This window comes from Staurois parvus, unplaced genomic scaffold, assembly GCF_062004578.1.
Source record: "Staurois parvus isolate SC_StPar_1 unplaced genomic scaffold, SC_StPar_1.0 ptg000552l, whole genome shotgun sequence".
In the NCBI taxonomy this organism is placed as follows: Eukaryota; Metazoa; Chordata; class Amphibia; order Anura; family Ranidae; genus Staurois; species Staurois parvus.
The window spans coordinates 2,363,084-2,379,785 of record NW_028318348.1 but is presented as its reverse complement, the minus strand read 5'-3'; the positions used below and the strand labels follow the sequence as shown (position 1 = coordinate 2,379,785).

At 45.4% G+C, this 16,702-nt stretch overlaps 1 protein-coding gene across 1 annotated transcript; it reads left to right on the top strand.

The window, feature by feature from the left end:
• Positions 1-208: 208 nt before the first annotated feature.
• Positions 209-1,206, top strand: LOC149451018 (olfactory receptor class A-like protein 1). Its single transcript, XM_089691163.1, has one exon. It carries the CDS (start codon positions 209-211, stop codon positions 1,175-1,177), a length of 969 nt encoding a protein of 322 aa, XP_089547289.1. The 3' UTR covers positions 1,178-1,206.
• The last annotated feature ends 15,496 nt before the right edge of the window (positions 1,207-16,702 follow it).

The following is a 16,702-nucleotide window of genomic DNA, read 5'->3' as shown; positions in this document are numbered from 1 at the left end:
GAAATAAATGCTACCATGGCAATTCTGATAAAGAAATCACACCTTCTGTTCTCACTGGAGGAGACCTTAAAAGGAATCCAGCTATCGAAGGGCAACATTATTTAATCAAAAGCATGAGCGTGGCGTTCATTAGGAGTACTACTGCCGGAGATGTACGGTGGACCAGAGGAGACTAGCCAAGGCAAAGAGATAGAGGAGCTTACAAACTATGCTATTAAGTGGTCCAGATATTGTCTCTCTTATTATTTATTTTTCTGCTCTTGTTGGCACCGTGGCAAACTTGGTCCTTATTTTTGCTTTTGTTAGCAATGCCGTCAAAAACAGAGTCTTCCAGCCTTTGGACAGAATCATTGTAAACATGGCAGTGGTCAACCTCTTGTTGTGTTTTTACAAGGAGATCCCCGGACTGCTCCTTTTCTTCAATGCCAAGGTTTTCAGTCCCCTGGGCTGTAAGATTCTGCTTTATTTTTATCACACTCTGCGCCTGATCAGCATTTGGTCAGTGGAGAACTTGAGCTTCCTTCACCTCCTCAAAATAAGGAGGCCTGGCCACCGGTGGTGGAAGTTCATCCATCACCATCAAGTCCAGTATGTCAACTGGTCACTCGCCAGCTGCTGGGTCATCAGCATCACCTACCATATCCCTTATCTCCTCTACAAGGAATCAACAGGTGTTCTTAACAAGAGCAACTCCATGATGACAAGCACCAACTGCATTGGGCCATCACAAAACAGAATGGTGAGGATTCTGACTTACGCCACGGTGAGTGTGGACTTTTTGCTCATCGCCCTTGTCATTCTACTGAATGGATTTACCATCGACCTCATCTGTAGACACCGAAGACAAGTGAGGGATTCGATGACTTTCAGCCGTGGCTGGAACAAGCATACAGCCCAGGCCACAAAGATATTGCTGTCTCTTCTATCTCTCTATGTCATCTGCTGGATTTCGAGTGACGTGGTTTGGCTGCTGATTGTGTCTGGGGTGATGAAAGATGACTATGGGGGCACCATGCTCTCCGCTTCATATGGGATTCTGTCTTCTATTTACTATTCCATCAGCTCATGTATTATGGTCTTCGGCTACCGGCAAGTAAAGGACTATTTAGGAGAGGCCGGTAACTGCTGCCGCCTTGCAGGAACTCCAACAACTGTGCAGAGTATCCAGCAGCAATAATATGCATGTGAATACCCATGAAAAAATGCGTGGGCCAATTATTTTTCATTTATAAGAATTTAATAAACATGAATTTTTTGAAAACTAAATACTGTTGCTAAATATATTGATGCTACTGAGAGGAATGTAATGGGAACTAAAAAAGTTATGGAATTATATAAAATGTATGCATATATGGGGATTATGGGCACTTCCGCCTGGCAGTACTAGGGTCGTGGGTTCGAATCCCAACCATGGCACCACCTGCCTGGAGTTTATATGTTCTCCCTGTGCCTGCGTGGGTTTCCTCCGGGTACTCCGGTTTCCTCCCACACTCCAAAGACATGCTGGTAGGTGAATTGGCTCCTGTCTAAATTGGCCTTAGTATGTGTATGTATGAATGTGAGTTAGGGACCTTAGATTGTACGCCCCTTGAGGGTTAGGGACTGATGTGAATGTACAATATATATGTAAGCACGGCGTAAATTGATGGCGCTATACAAGTACCTATAATAATAATATATTTTTGAGGATTTTTTTTTTTATTTAAAGTGAATGCAAACCCTAACAATGGCCTTCTCCTATCTGGTTCCTTATGGTGTGTCAAATATCCCATTAAAAACACTTTCTTGTGTCTGATTAGTGCAGAAAAAAACCAAAACTATTGATCCTGCCAGAAATCTTGGTTTTGTAGCTCAGTTCTAGGGTAACAAAACTCTTCCTCTATAAATGCAGTACAGTGAAGGACCATTGTCAGCCTAGGATAGGACGTGTGTTCCTGGCAGGTGAAAATAAAGTGAAAAAGCCCTAAAAAATGAAAAGTAATGCAGCCACCCCACATCTAGGGACTGGTAAGCTGCCATATATTACTTGTTTACTTTACAAATGCTGTAATATAGGATATTTTTTTTGCTATTTATAAAATTGTCCCTAATAGCCTCTAGAGTAAAAGGAACCCGACAGGCTTGTGATACAATTAGCCCGGGTTCACACTGATGCGGTGTAGAATTAGCGTTTTCTGTGCGAATTCCGCACTGCATCAGAATCGCATCCCCACTCATGCAAACCGCTGCGGATGTGTATGTTAAGTTAACAACACCCCGAAATCAGTCCGCAAAACGCAGTGCGATGTGCAGAATCGAATCGCATAGGTGTGAATATCTATGCGATCCAATTCCAGTGTGGACCCAAAAGAGGGTCCTGCACCTTTTTGGTGCAGGTGCGGTGCGATTTGAGCCGTACAAAATCTATGGCTCCCATCGCACCGCACACAAATTGCATGTCATTTGCGCAGGAAAACAGTGCGGTTCCTGTGTGAATCACATGCGATTGACCGCACCGCATTAATGTGAACCCAGCTAAGGATGCTGAGGCAGTTAAAGGATCACCAGGTACTTGAAGCCTGAAAGCTGCTGATCCCATGGAAAGAACGGTGCCGATGCACCAGCAGTATTTTTTTTATCAGCGCACGCCACCGCGACGCAGTTTTATGAATAGACTCCATAGCAAAGAAACCAAATTATGGGAGATTTACTAAAACTGGAACACTCAGAATTTGGTGCGGCTGCGCGTGGGAGCCAATCAGCTTCTAACTTCAGCCTATTAAATTAGGCTTTGGTAATAAAACCTGGAAGCTGATTGGTTTCTAGGCAGAGCTGTACCAGACTTTTCATGGTCCAATGTTAGTAAATTTCCCCCATTGCCTTATCTTTGTGTTGGCACTGTGCAGGGCAAAGTTGTTTGCCGCAAATTATACCAGCGCCTACCAGTGCTGCGGGAGGGAGTGCCGTCCTGTTCTCTTGGGCTGCACCTGTGATCTCTCTCCTGTCATCTATGATGAGCTCAGCGGCTGCGACAGAAGAGAGTACATGCTGAGCATGGGCGGTCTGAAAGAACATTATGGTGCTCCTTCCCTTGGTACAAGGGGTGCTGATCTCAACGGCTGCTTTAGTATTTTTGCATTAGCGTTTAGAGGCGTTTTGACGCATTTTCTAGCTTTTTTTAGAGTTTTTATTACCAAAAGTCCTCATGCACACAGGTCGTTTTGATAACGCTGGTAACTTTAGCTGTGTAAAGTCACGTTAAAAACATGAGTGTTTCAGCTTTTTTTTAGCGTTTTTGGCATTAGCGTTTAGAGGCGTTTTGCCGCATTCAGCGGTGTTTCCCGCGTTTGCGTTTTTTTAGCTTTTTTTTTTTTTACCAAAAGTCCTCATGCACACAGAAAGTATTGATAACGCTGGTAACATTAGCTGTGTAAAGTCACGTTTTTCAGCTTTTTTTAGCATTAGTGTTTAGCTGCGTTTTGCCGAGTTTAGCTGCGTTTTCCCGATTTTTTTCTGCGTTTGGGGTTTTTAGCATTTTGTGTGTTTTTTTAGCAAAAAAAAAAATTGGGGGGTCAAAAAAGTCCAAAAACACCGGTTTGCAGCGTTTTACCACTTTTTTCAAAAGGGGGTGCTGGTCTCAAGGGCTGCTCCGCCCCTATAAACTGAAAGGGAGTCATGGCTGGTAGGAAGGTTTAGCACATTATGTTGTTTTACCTATAGGAGACAGCATAGTGTGTTTTTTTTTAAAGTGAACTTTAATCCCTCATGCACATGGGACGTTTTGATAACGATGGTAACGTTAGCTGTGTAAAGTCACGTTAAAAACGTGAGTGTTTCAGCTTTTTTTAGCGTTTTTGCATTAGCGTTTAGAGGCGTTTTGCTGCGTTTTCCCACATATGCATTTTTTAGTTTTTTTTTTTTACACCAAAAGACCTCATGCACATGGGACGTTTTGATAATGCTGGTAACGTTAGCTGTGTAAAGTCACGTCTTTCAGCTTTTTTTTTAGCGTTTTTGCAATAGCGTTTAGCTTTTGCCGAGTTTAGCGGAGTTTCCCCGATTTTTTTCGCCTTTGCAGTTTTTAGCATTTTTTGTTTTTTTACCAAAAAAATATTTTTTTGGTAAAAAAAAACTCCAAAAACACAGATTTGCAGCGTTTTACCACGGTTTTACAAGGGGGTGCTGGTCTCAACGGCTGCTCTGTCCCTATAAAGGGAGTCATGGCTGGTAGGAAGGTTTAGCACATTATGTTGCTTTACCTATAGGAGACAGCATAGTATTTTGATAACGATGGTAATGTTAGCTTTGTAAAGTGACGTTAAAAAACGTGAGTGTTTCAGCTTTTGTTAGCGTTTTTGCATTAGCGTTTAGAGGCGTTTTGCTGCGTTTTCCCACATTTGCATTTTTTTTTTTTACCAAAAGTCCTCATGCACACTGGGCATTTTGGTAACGCTGGAAACGTTAGCTGTGTAAAGTCACGTCTTTCAGCTTTTTTTTTAGCATTTTAGCATTAGCGTCTAGCTACATTTTGCCGCGTTTAGCAGCATTTTCCTGATTTTTTCCACGTTTGCAGTTTTTAGCATTTTTTGTGGGTTTTTTTTACCAAAAAAGTAATTTTTTGGGGTCAAAAAAAGTCTAAAAACACACCGGTTTGCAGCGTTTTACCGCATCTTTTACAAGGGGGTGCTGGTCTCACCGGCTGCTCCGCCCCTATATAGGGAGTCATGGCTGGTAGGAAGGTTTAGCACATTATGTTGCTTTACTTATATGAGACAGCATAGTGTGTTTTTTTTTTAAAGTGAACTTTAAGTCCTCATGCACACGGGACGGTTTGATAATGCTGGTAACATTAGCTGTGTAAAGTCACGTTAAAAACCTGAGTGTTTCATCTTTTTTTAGCGTTAGAGTTTAGAGGCGTTTTCCTGCGTTTGCGGTTTTTAGCTTTTTTTTTTAAGTGCTTTTTTACCAAAAGTCCTCATGCACACGGGACGTTTTGATAACGCTGGAAACATTAGCTGTGTAAAGTCACGTCTTTCAGCTTTTTTTTAGCATTCTTGCATTAGCGTTTAGCTGCGTTTTGCCGAGTTTAACAGACTTTTCCTTATTTTTTCAGCATTTGCGGTTTTTAGCATTTTTTGTTTTTTTACCAAAAAAATAATTTTTTTGGTCAAAAAAAATTCCAAAAACACAGATTTGCAGCATTTTACCGCGGTTTTACAAGGGAGTGCTGGTCTCAACGGCTGCTCCGCCCCTATAAAGGGAGTCATGGCTGGTAGGAAGGTTTAGCACATTATGTTGCTTTACCTATAGGAGACAGCATAGTGTGGTTTTTTTTTTAAAGTGAACTTTAATCCCTCACACACACGGGACGTTTTGATAATGCTGGTAGCGTTAGCTGTCTAAAGTCACGTTAAAAACGTGTTTCAGCTTTTTTTAGCGTTTTTGCATTAGCGTTTAGCCACGTTTTCCCGCGTTTTTGGTTTTTAGCTTTTTTTTACCAAAAGTCCTCATGCACACGGGACGTTTTGATAACGATAGTAATGTTAGCTGTGTAAAGTCACATTAAAAATGTGAGTTTTTCAGCTTTTTTTTAGCATTTTTTGTGCTTTTTTTACCAAAAAAATATTTTGTTTGTTAAAAAAAAGTCCAAAAATGCAGTTTTGCAGCGTTTTATTGCGTTTTTCAGCGTTAGAGTGTTTTTACAGCTAAAAAACTCCTCTAGAAACCCGCTAGTTCTGGGTTTTTTCCAGCCAAAAAAGGTCCCAGCCAAAAAATGCTGATTCCAGTCTATGTGTGTATGGACACATAGGAGAACATGCCAGGGATGGACACATACTGTAGGAGAACATGCCGGGGATGGACACATACTGTAGGAGAACATGCCGGGGATGGACACATACTGTAGGAGAACATGCCGGGGATGGACACATAGGAGAACATGCCGGGGATGGACACATAGGAGAATATGCCGGGGATGGACACATAGGAGAACATGCTGGGGATGGACACATAGGATAACATGCTGGGGATGGACACATAGGAGAACATGCTGGGGAAGGACACATAGGAGAACATGCTGGGGATGGACACATAGGAGAACATGCCGGGGATGGACACATAGGAGAACATGCCGGGGATGGACACATAGGAGAACATGCTGGGGATGGACACATAGGATAACATGCTGGGGATGGACACATAGGAGAACATGCTGGGGAAGGACACATAGGAGAACATGCTGGGGATGGACACATAGGAGAACATGCCGGGGATGGACACATAGGAGAACATGCCGGGGATGGACACACAGGAGAACATGCCGGGGATGGACACATAGGATAACATGCTGGGGAAGGACACATAGGAGAACATGCTGGGGATGGACACATAGGAGAACATGCCGGGGATGGACACATAGGAGAACATGCCGGGGATGGACACACAGGAGAACATGCCGGGGATGGACACATAGGATAACATGCTGGGGATGGACACATAGGAGAACATGCCGGGGATGGACACATAGGAGAACATGCCGGGGATGGACACATAGGATAACATGCCGGGGATGGACACATAGGAGAACATGCCGGGGATGGACACATAGGAGAACATGCCGGGGATGGGCACATAGGATAACTTGCCGGGGATGGACACATAGGAGAACATGCCGGAGATGGACACATAGGAGAACATGCCGGAGATGGACACATAGGAGAACATGCCGGGGATGGACACACAGGAGAACATGCCGGGGATGGACACGTAGGAGAACATGCCGGAGATGGACACATAGGAGAACATGCCGGAGATGGACACATAGGAGAACATGCCGGGGATGGACACACAGGAGAACATGCCGGGGATGGACACGTAGGAGAACATGCCGGAGATGGACACATAGGAAAACATGCCGGAGATGGACACATAGGAGAACATGCCGGGGATGGACACACAGGAGAACATGCCGGGGATGGACACGTAGGAGAACATGCCGGGGATGGACACACAGGAGAACATGCCGGGGATGGACACGTAGGAGAACATGCCGGGGATGGACACATAGGATAACATGCTGGGGATGGACACATAGGAGAACATGCCGGGGATGGACACATAGGAGAACATGCCGGGGATGGACACGTAGGATAACATGCCGGGGATGGACACGTAGGAGAACATGCCGGGGATGGACACATAGGAGAACATGCCGGGGATGGGCACATATGATAACATGCCGGGGATGGACACATAGGAGAACATGCCGGGGATGGACACATAGGAGAACATGCCGGGGATGGGCACATAGGAGAACATGCCGGGGATGGGCACATAGGATAACTTGCCGGGGATGGACACATAGGAGAACATGCCGGAGATGGACACATAGGAGAACATGCCGGAGATGGACACATAGGAGAACATGCCGGGGATGGACACACAGGAGAACATGCCGGGGATGGACACGTAGGAGAACATGCCGGAGATGGACACATAGGAGAACATGCCGGAGATGGACACATAGGAGAACATGCCGGGGATGGACACACAGGAGAACATGCCGGGGATGGACACATAGGAGAACATGCCGGGGATGGACACACAGGAGAACATGCCGGGGATGGACACGTAGGAGAACATGCCGGGGATGGACACATAGGATAACATGCTGGGGATGGACACATAGGAGAACATGCCAGGGATGGACACATAGGAGAACATGCCTGGGATGGACACGTAGGATAACATGCCGGGGATGGACACATAGGAGAACATGCCAGGGATGGACACATACTGTAGGAGAACATGCCGGGGATGGACACATACTGTAGGAGAACATGCCGGGGATGGACACATACTGTAGGAGAACATGCCGGGGATGGACACATAGGAGAACATGCCGGGGATGGACACATAGGAGAACATGCCGGGGATGGACACATAGGAGAACATGCTGGGGATGGACACATAGGATAACATGCTGGGGATGGACACATAGGAGAACATGCTGGGGAAGGACACATAGGAGAACATGCTGGGGATGGACACATAGGAGAACATGCCGGGGATGGACACATAGGAGAACATGCCGGGGATGGACACACAGGAGAACATGCCGGGGATGGACACATAGGATAACATGCTGGGGAAGGACACATAGGAGAACATGCTGGGGATGGACACATAGGAGAACATGCCGGGGATGGACACATAGGAGAACATGCCGGGGATGGACACACAGGAGAACATGCCGGGGATGGACACATAGGATAACATGCTGGGGATGGACACATAGGAGAACATGCCGGGGATGGACACATAGGAGAACATGCCGGGGATGGACACATAGGAGAACATGCCGGGGATGGACACATAGGAGAACATGCTGGGGATGGACACATAGGATAACATGCCGGGGATGGACACATAGGAGAACATGCCGGGGATGGACACATAGGATAACATGCCGGGGATGGACACATGGGAGAACATGCCGGGGATGGGCACATAGGAGAACATGCCGGGGATGGGCACATAGGATAACTTGCCGGGGATGGACACATAGGAGAACATGCCGGAGATGGACACATAGGAGAACATGCCGGAGATGGACACATAGGAGAACATGCCGGGGATGGACACACAGGAGAACATGCCGGGGATGGACACGTAGGAGAACATGCCGGAGATGGACACATAGGAGAACATGCCGGAGATGGACACATAGGAGAACATGCCGGGGATGGACACACAGGAGAACATGCCGGGGATGGACACGTAGGAGAACATGCCGGGGATGGACACACAGGAGAACATGCCGGGGATGGACACGTAGGAGAACATGCCGGGGATGGACACATAGGATAACATGCTGGGGATGGACACATAGGAGAACATGCCGGGGATGGACACATAGGAGAACATGCCGGGGATGGACACGTAGGATAACATGCCGGGGATGGACACATAGGAGAACATGCCGGGGATGGACACATAGGAGAACATGCCGGGGATGGGCACATAGGATAACTTGCCGGGGATGGACACATAGGAGAACATGCCGGAGATGGACACATAGGAGAACATGCCGGGGATGGACACATAGGAGAACATGCCGGGGATGGACACATAGGAGAACATGCTGGGGGGTTTACTGGCTGTAGAAAAAAACGTCAAAAGCCAAAAACAGTCGCTGTAAAAACGTCCCGTGTGCGTGAGGACTAATGGTTAGAAAAATAGAAGTGGACATGCCGGAGATGGACAGCCAAAAAATGCTGATTCCAGTCTATGTGTGTATGGACACATAGGATAACATGCCGGGGATGGACACATAGGAGAACATGCCGGGGATGGACATATAGGAGAACATGCCGGGGATGGGCACATAGGATAACTTGCCGGGGATGGACACATAGGAGAACATGCCGGAGATGGACACATAGGAGAACATGCCAGAGATGGACACATAGGAGAACATGCCGGGGATGGACACACAGGAGAACATGCCGGGGATGGACACGTAGAAGAACATGCCGGGGATGGACACACAGGAGAACATGCCGGGGATGGACACATAGGATAACATGCCGGGGATGGACACATAGGAGAACATGCCGGGGATGGACACATAGATGAACATGCCGGGGATGGACACATAGGAGAACATGCCGGGGATGGACACGTAGGAGAACATGCCGGGGATGGACACATAGGATAACATGCTGGGGATGGACACATAGGAGAACATGCCGGGGATGGACACATAGGAGAACATGCCGGGGATGGACACGTAGGATAACATGCCGGGGATGGACACATAGGATAACATGCTGGGGATGGACACAGGATAACATGCTGGGGATGGACACGTAGGAGAACATGCCGGGGATGGACACGTAGGATAACATGCCGGGGATGGACACGTAGGATAACATGCCGGGGATGGACACGTAGGAGAACATGCCGGGATGGACACGTAGGAGAACATGCCGGGATGGACACGTAGGAGAACATGCCGGGGATGGACACGTAGGAGAACATGCCGGGGATGGACACGTAGGAGAACATGCCGGGGATGGACACGTAGGATAACATGCCGGGGATGGACACGTAGGATAACATGCCGGGGATGGACACGTAGGATAACATGCCGGGGATGGACACGTAGGATAACATGCCGGGGATGGACACGTAGGAGAACATGCCGGGATGGACACGTAGGAGAACATGCCGGGATGGACACGTAGGAGAACATGCCGGGGATTGACACGTAGGAGAACATGCCGGGGATGGACACGTAGGAGAACATGCCGGGGATGGGCACATAGGAGAACATGCCGGAGATGGACACATAGGAGAACATGCCGGGGATGGACACATAGGAGAACATGCCGGGGATGGACACATAGGAGAACATGCCGGGGATGGACACATAGGATAACATGCTGGGGATGGACACATAGGATAACATGCCGGGGATGGACACATAGGAGAACATGCTGGGGATGGACACATAGGAGAACATGCCGGGGATGGACACATAGGAGAACATGCCGGGGATGGACACATAGGAGAACATGCCGTGGATGGACACATAGGAGAACATGCCGGGGATGGACACATAGGAGAACATGCTGGGGGGTTTACTGGCTGTAGAAAAAAACGTCAAAAGCCAAAAACAGTCGCTGTAAAAACGTCCCGTGTGCGTGAGGACTAATGGTTAGAAAAATAGAAGTTTTTTTTTTCTCAAAAGAAAAAAATCCTTTTGCTGTAACTATGTATATAATTTGTTTGTCTCCTGTTGAAGTCTATACATACCTGAATAAAACTACCCTGTCCAGAGGGTGACAACATTGCTGCTATTTCATTGCAGAATGGACAATGTTCTCAACCTGTTTAAAAAAATAAAAAGAATAAAAGTTTGTTGGTGGGATTAACAGATAATAAAACTACATTACGAGTGGAACTAAAAAAAGCATAAACTGCTGTGAGAATGCTAGTAACTGACTGCGTCATACATATCCTTTAGGCTCTATGCACACTAGCATTTTTTTTAAGCTAAAAAAACGCTGGATAAAAAAAGCTCGTAATAGCGGTTTTTAGTAGCGTTTAGAAGCGTTTAGGAGCATCAGCGTTTTATTAGCATTTTTACAGTACATGTAGGAAAAAAAATAGAAAAAAAAGCTGTTAGGAGAGTTTTAGTAGCGTTTAGCAGCATTTAGGAATGTTTAGCACAGGAGCGGACTGACCATTTGGAAACTCGGACACTGCCCGAGGGCCCGGGGTCAGTAGGGGGCCCCATGAGATGCCCCTGGTACCTTTTTCATAGGCTTTTTTGAGTTTGGGCAAGGACACAGGGGCCCCATGATCCCCTATTGTCCGGGGGCCCCATGAGTTGTCAGTCCGCCTTGTTCTGCTGGAAAAACACTCCAAAAAACTCTACAAAAACAATTTTTTCTCTTCTCCTAGATGCTGCAGCTCAAAGAATGCTAATAGCCCAAAGTTGTCTGCATGAACACATAGGAGAACACTAGCTTCTAGGAGCAGAAAAAATGCTGATAACAGCTTCTAAACTAGGGGTGCTCAACCTGTGGCCCTCGGAGCCCTTGATGTGGCGCTCGACCTCAAACCAGTGAAACGCACTTCTATTATATCCTGCAGCTTTGGTGTGCTTTCGCCCACAAAATATAAAAGACGTCTATGGCAAAGCACAGCTAACCTGCAGGAAAGGTGCAGGTACTCTATGCTGAACCCATGTTGCGGGTAAACCACAGCAGATCAGTGTGAAAGCAGCCTTAGAGGGGCTTCAGAACAGTATAGGCTCATTTATATTTGCAGCGTGGGGGCAGTGAGAACCCAAAATTGAGACGTGTTTTCACCACACACCCCCGACCACTGGTGTAGTGTCAGAGGTAGTAATGGTAACCTGCCCCATGCTCCAGGGGGCCCATGCGGCCTTACTGTCATATTCTGTTTTATACTTGGACAGGAAGGGGATCGCCTCCATTTTTCCTCCTGCAACTGCTGGATCCAGGTTCTCCTCTCCCTCGCATCAGCATTCAGCTGCTGCAGGAGAAAAAATATTATACTATTCAAATTTTAAAAAATTCAAAATCCCGAACCATTTCATTTCACTGTGGCCCGCGACTGTTACCAAATCACTTAAGTGGCCCTCGCTCTTCAAAAAGTTGAGCGCTCCTGCTGCAAACGCTAGTGTACATGGGGCCTGATGTTGCCTATAGTTCTGTTCTAACCGCCTCCCACCTTCCATATAAGGAAATGATGGGGGCGCACTGGTTTTCTCGTCTGGGAGGACGTCATATGAGCACCCCTGGGGGGGCGCAGCGCGGTGATCGGCGGTGCGCTGTGTTCCTGGGACACAGTGGATCACCAATCAGCGGAAAGAGCCAATGACTTCAGCTCTGTCATGTGATCAGCTGTGTCCAATCACAGCTGATCACATGTAAATAGGGAAATACCGGTTATCGGCATTTCTCTCCCCACAAGCTGTCACGCTGACAGAGGAGAGCCGGTAATCGGCATTCCTCAGAGGGGACATCTACACTGATCATCAGGGCACTGATGATCAGTGTGCCCTGATGATCAGTGTAGCCCCATCAGTGCCACCTGTCAGTGTCCATCAATGCCACCTGTCAGTGCACATCAGTGCACATCAATGCCTCATATCAGTGCTTACCAGTGCACATCAATGCCACATATCAGTGCCCATCTGAGCTGCCTTTCAGTGCCACCTATCAGTGCCAGTCAATGCCACCTATCAGAGCCACCTATCAGTGCTGCCAATCAGTGCCAGTCAGTGCCGCCTATCAGTGCCATATATGAGTACTGCCTTTCAGTGCCCATCAATGCCACCTAACAGTGCCAGTCAGTGCCACTTAACAGTACTAGTCAGTGCTGCCTAACAGTGCCAGTCAGTGCTGCCTATCTGTGCCAGTCAGCGCTGCCTATCTGTGCCAGTCAGCGCTGTCTATCTGTGCTGCCTATCAGTGCCATATATGAGTACTGCCTTTCAGTGCCCACCAGTGATGCCTGTTAATGCTCATCATTGCCACCTACAAGTCCCTCATCATCAGTGCCTATCAGTGCTGCCTATCAGTGCCCATTACTGCAGCCTCATTAGCGCACATCAGTGAAGGAGAAAAATTACTCATTTACAAAATTTTATAACAGAAACTAAGAAAAAAACTTTTTTTTTCAATATGTTCAGTAGTTTTTGGTTTGTTTATCAAAAAATAAAATACCCAGAGGTGATTAAATATCACCAAAATAAAGTTCTATCTGTCTCAAAAAAATGATACAAATTTCATATGGGTACAGTGTTGTATGACCGTGCAATTGTCATTCAAATTGTGACAGCGCTGAAAGCTGGAAATTGGCCTGGGCAGGAAGAGGGTGAAAGTGCCTGGTAAGAAAGTGGTTAAAGCGGAGTTCCACTCCTTGTCCAAACTCAAAAAAGCCTATAAAAAAGAACCAGGGGCATCTCATGGGGCCCCTTACTGACCCCGGGCCCTTGGGCAGTGCCCAAGTTTCCAAATGGTCAGTCCGCCCCTGGGATGAACTCCTGAGCAACTATGTACAGATGTGGACAAAATAATCTCACCTTTAAGAGAATTCCAGCTCTCTGGTGTACCTCCTCAGACCCCAGATGAATCCTCCTCTTCACCCAGAAGCACTGAGGGTATTGTCACCAACTGGACATATCCTGCACCAGCCTAACTACAGCATACCCAAAATTGCAATGCCCTAGATGCCACCACCTAGATGAAATGTTATACAAGAAAGACCACTGACAACATGGCGGTCTACCTTCAAAACAGTATTGAAAGCCATCAAGGTCCCATGAGATGAGGCTGTTGGGGCAGCACCCGACAGCAATGGATGGAGAGCACTTACAGCCCATTGTGGGGGGTGGGGTGGCACAACTGAAATCATAGCCCACCCCAGAATCCCCCTAGGACCGGGCATGATTAGAAAATAAAAAAGGGAAAAGTGAGCTGGAGACACAATGCTCAAAAATACAAAACAACATATGGTTGAACTGGATGGACTTTTGTCTTTTTTCAGCCAGACTAACTATGTAACTATGTAACATATCTAAAAGAATGTGTCCTGCTCATACTATCCCAAGCTTTCCTGCTTTTATAAAATCCTACTCAGTCTAGACTTGAGATTCTGGCAAGGTACTGTTGTGTTATCAAGCTCTTAAATGACTTGCATGCTACACAAGTAGCTGAAGGAGATGGAGTCCAAGGAGATCATTTCTGCTTCCTGGAGTGAGGAATCCGATATACTGAATGTACATATCATATACAGGAAGCCTTGCAGCATTGTTCAATACATAGGCCTTGGTTGTAGACATGAAAGTCATAGAACCATATTGTGGAGATTAAAGGGATTCTCCACTTCAAAGCTGTACTGCAGGCAAACAAAAGAGATCATCCCTCTGACCCAGGGGTGGACTGACCATTTGGAAACTCGGGCACTGCCCGAGGGCCCGTGGTCAGTATGGGGCCCCATGAGATGCCTCTGATACCTTTTTCATAGGCTTTTTTTAGTTTGGGCAAGGACACAGGGGCCCCATGATCCCCTATTGCCCGGGGGCCCCATGAGTTGTCAGTCCACCCCTGCTCTGACCAGTCACATTGTTCTCTTTGGATGGCACCCCAAGGCAGAACAGTACAATGCACTTGCATTGTAGCACACCGCAACATATAAATGTGAACCATCTGTGTACCATGGTGCAAGGACTAGAAGAGATGGGGAAACGGAGGAAATCATTGTGGATCTCACCCATATGGAAGAAAAATATATTTTAAAAAGATGCTTCACAAATATATTAACATATATTTGAAATGCTACAATTTTGGCCATATTCAATATATTAAAAAAATATATATATATATATATCTATATCTATCTATATATATATATATATATATATATATATATATATATATACACATATTATATACTGCATTTTTAAATGCGCTTCTATTATAAAATATATGAAAAATATTTTTCAAAATACTTTTCAAATATACTGTATGTCTTTAAAAATTCAAATCTTAATTTTTGGAATGCATTTACAAATATATGTAGCAATATTTGTTAAAATGACTTTTTTATACGTTAAAAAAAAATCTGAAGAATATATTTAAAAAATAACATGTATGTATACTGCATGTTGAAATGCATTTTTAATATATTACAAAATATATGTAAAAATATTTCTAAAAATATATATTTTTTAAATATATTCTTCAGATTTTTTTTAACATATAAAAAAGTAATTTTAACATATATTGTTACATATATTTGTAAATGCATCCTAAAAATGTAGATTTGTATTTTTAAAGACATACAGTATATTTGAAAATATCTTTCATATATTTTGTAATAAAAACGCATTTCAACATGATATATATATCTATATATATAGATATATATGTGTGTGTGTGTGTGTGTGTGTGTGTGTGTGTGTATATATATATATATATATATATATATATATATATATATATATATATATACAGTCATGGCCGAAATTGTTGGCACCCTTGATATTTCTCCAGGAAATCATGTATTTCTCACGAAACGTATTGCATTAACACATGTTTTGCTATACACATGTTTATTCCCTTTGTGTGTATTGGGACAAAACAAAAAAAGGGAGGAAAGAAAGCAAATTCGACATAATGTCACACAAACCTCCAAAAATGGGCTGGACAAAAGTATTGGCACCCTTTCACAACTGCGGATAAATAAGAATGTTACAAGCATGTGATGCTCCTGTAAACTCACCTGGGGCAAGTAACAGGTGTGGGCAATATAGAAATCACACCTGAAAGCAGATAAAAAGGAGAGACGTTCACTTAACCTTTGCATTGTGTGTCTGTCTGTGCCACACTAAGCATGGACAACAGAAAGAGGAGACGAGAACTGTCTGAGGACCTGAGAACCAAAATTGTGGCAAAATATCAACAATCTCAAGGTTACAAGTCCATCTCCAGAGAACTAGATTTGCCTTTGTCCACAGTGCGCAACATTATCAAGAAGTTTGCAACCCATGGCACTGTAGCTAATCTCCCTGGTCGTGGACGGATGAGGAAAATTGATGAAAGATTGCAACGCAGAATAGTCCGGATGGTGGATAAGCAGCCCCAAACATGTTCCAAAGACATTCAAGCTGTCCTGCAGGCTCAGGGAGCATCAGTGTCAGCGCGAACTATCCGTCGACATTTAAATGAAATGAAACGCTATGGCAGGAGACCCAGGAGGACCCCACTGCTGACACAGAGACATAAAAAAGCAAGACTACAGTTTGCCAAAATGTACTTGAGTAAGCCAAAAGCCTTCTGGGAAAACGTCTTGTGGACAGATGAGACCAAGATAGAGCTTTTCGGTAAAGCACATCATTCTACTGTTTACCGAAAACGGAATGAGGCCTACAAAGAACAAAACACAGTACCTACGGTAAAATATGGTGGAGGTTCAATGATGTTTTGGGGTTGTTTTGCTGCCTCTGGCACTGGGTGCCTTGACTGTGTGCAAGGCATCATGAAATCTGAGGATTACCAAAGGATTTTGGGTCGCACTGTAGGGCCCAGTGTCAGAAAGCTGGGTTTGCGTCCAAGATCCTGGGTCTTCCAGCAGGACAATGACCCCAAACATACGTCAAAAAGCACTCAGAAATGGATGGCAA

Coding starts and splice junctions, on each gene's coding strand:
- LOC149451018 (XM_089691163.1), top strand. CDS start 209: ATGCTATTAAGTGGTCCAGATATTGTCTCTCTTATTATTTATTTTTCT.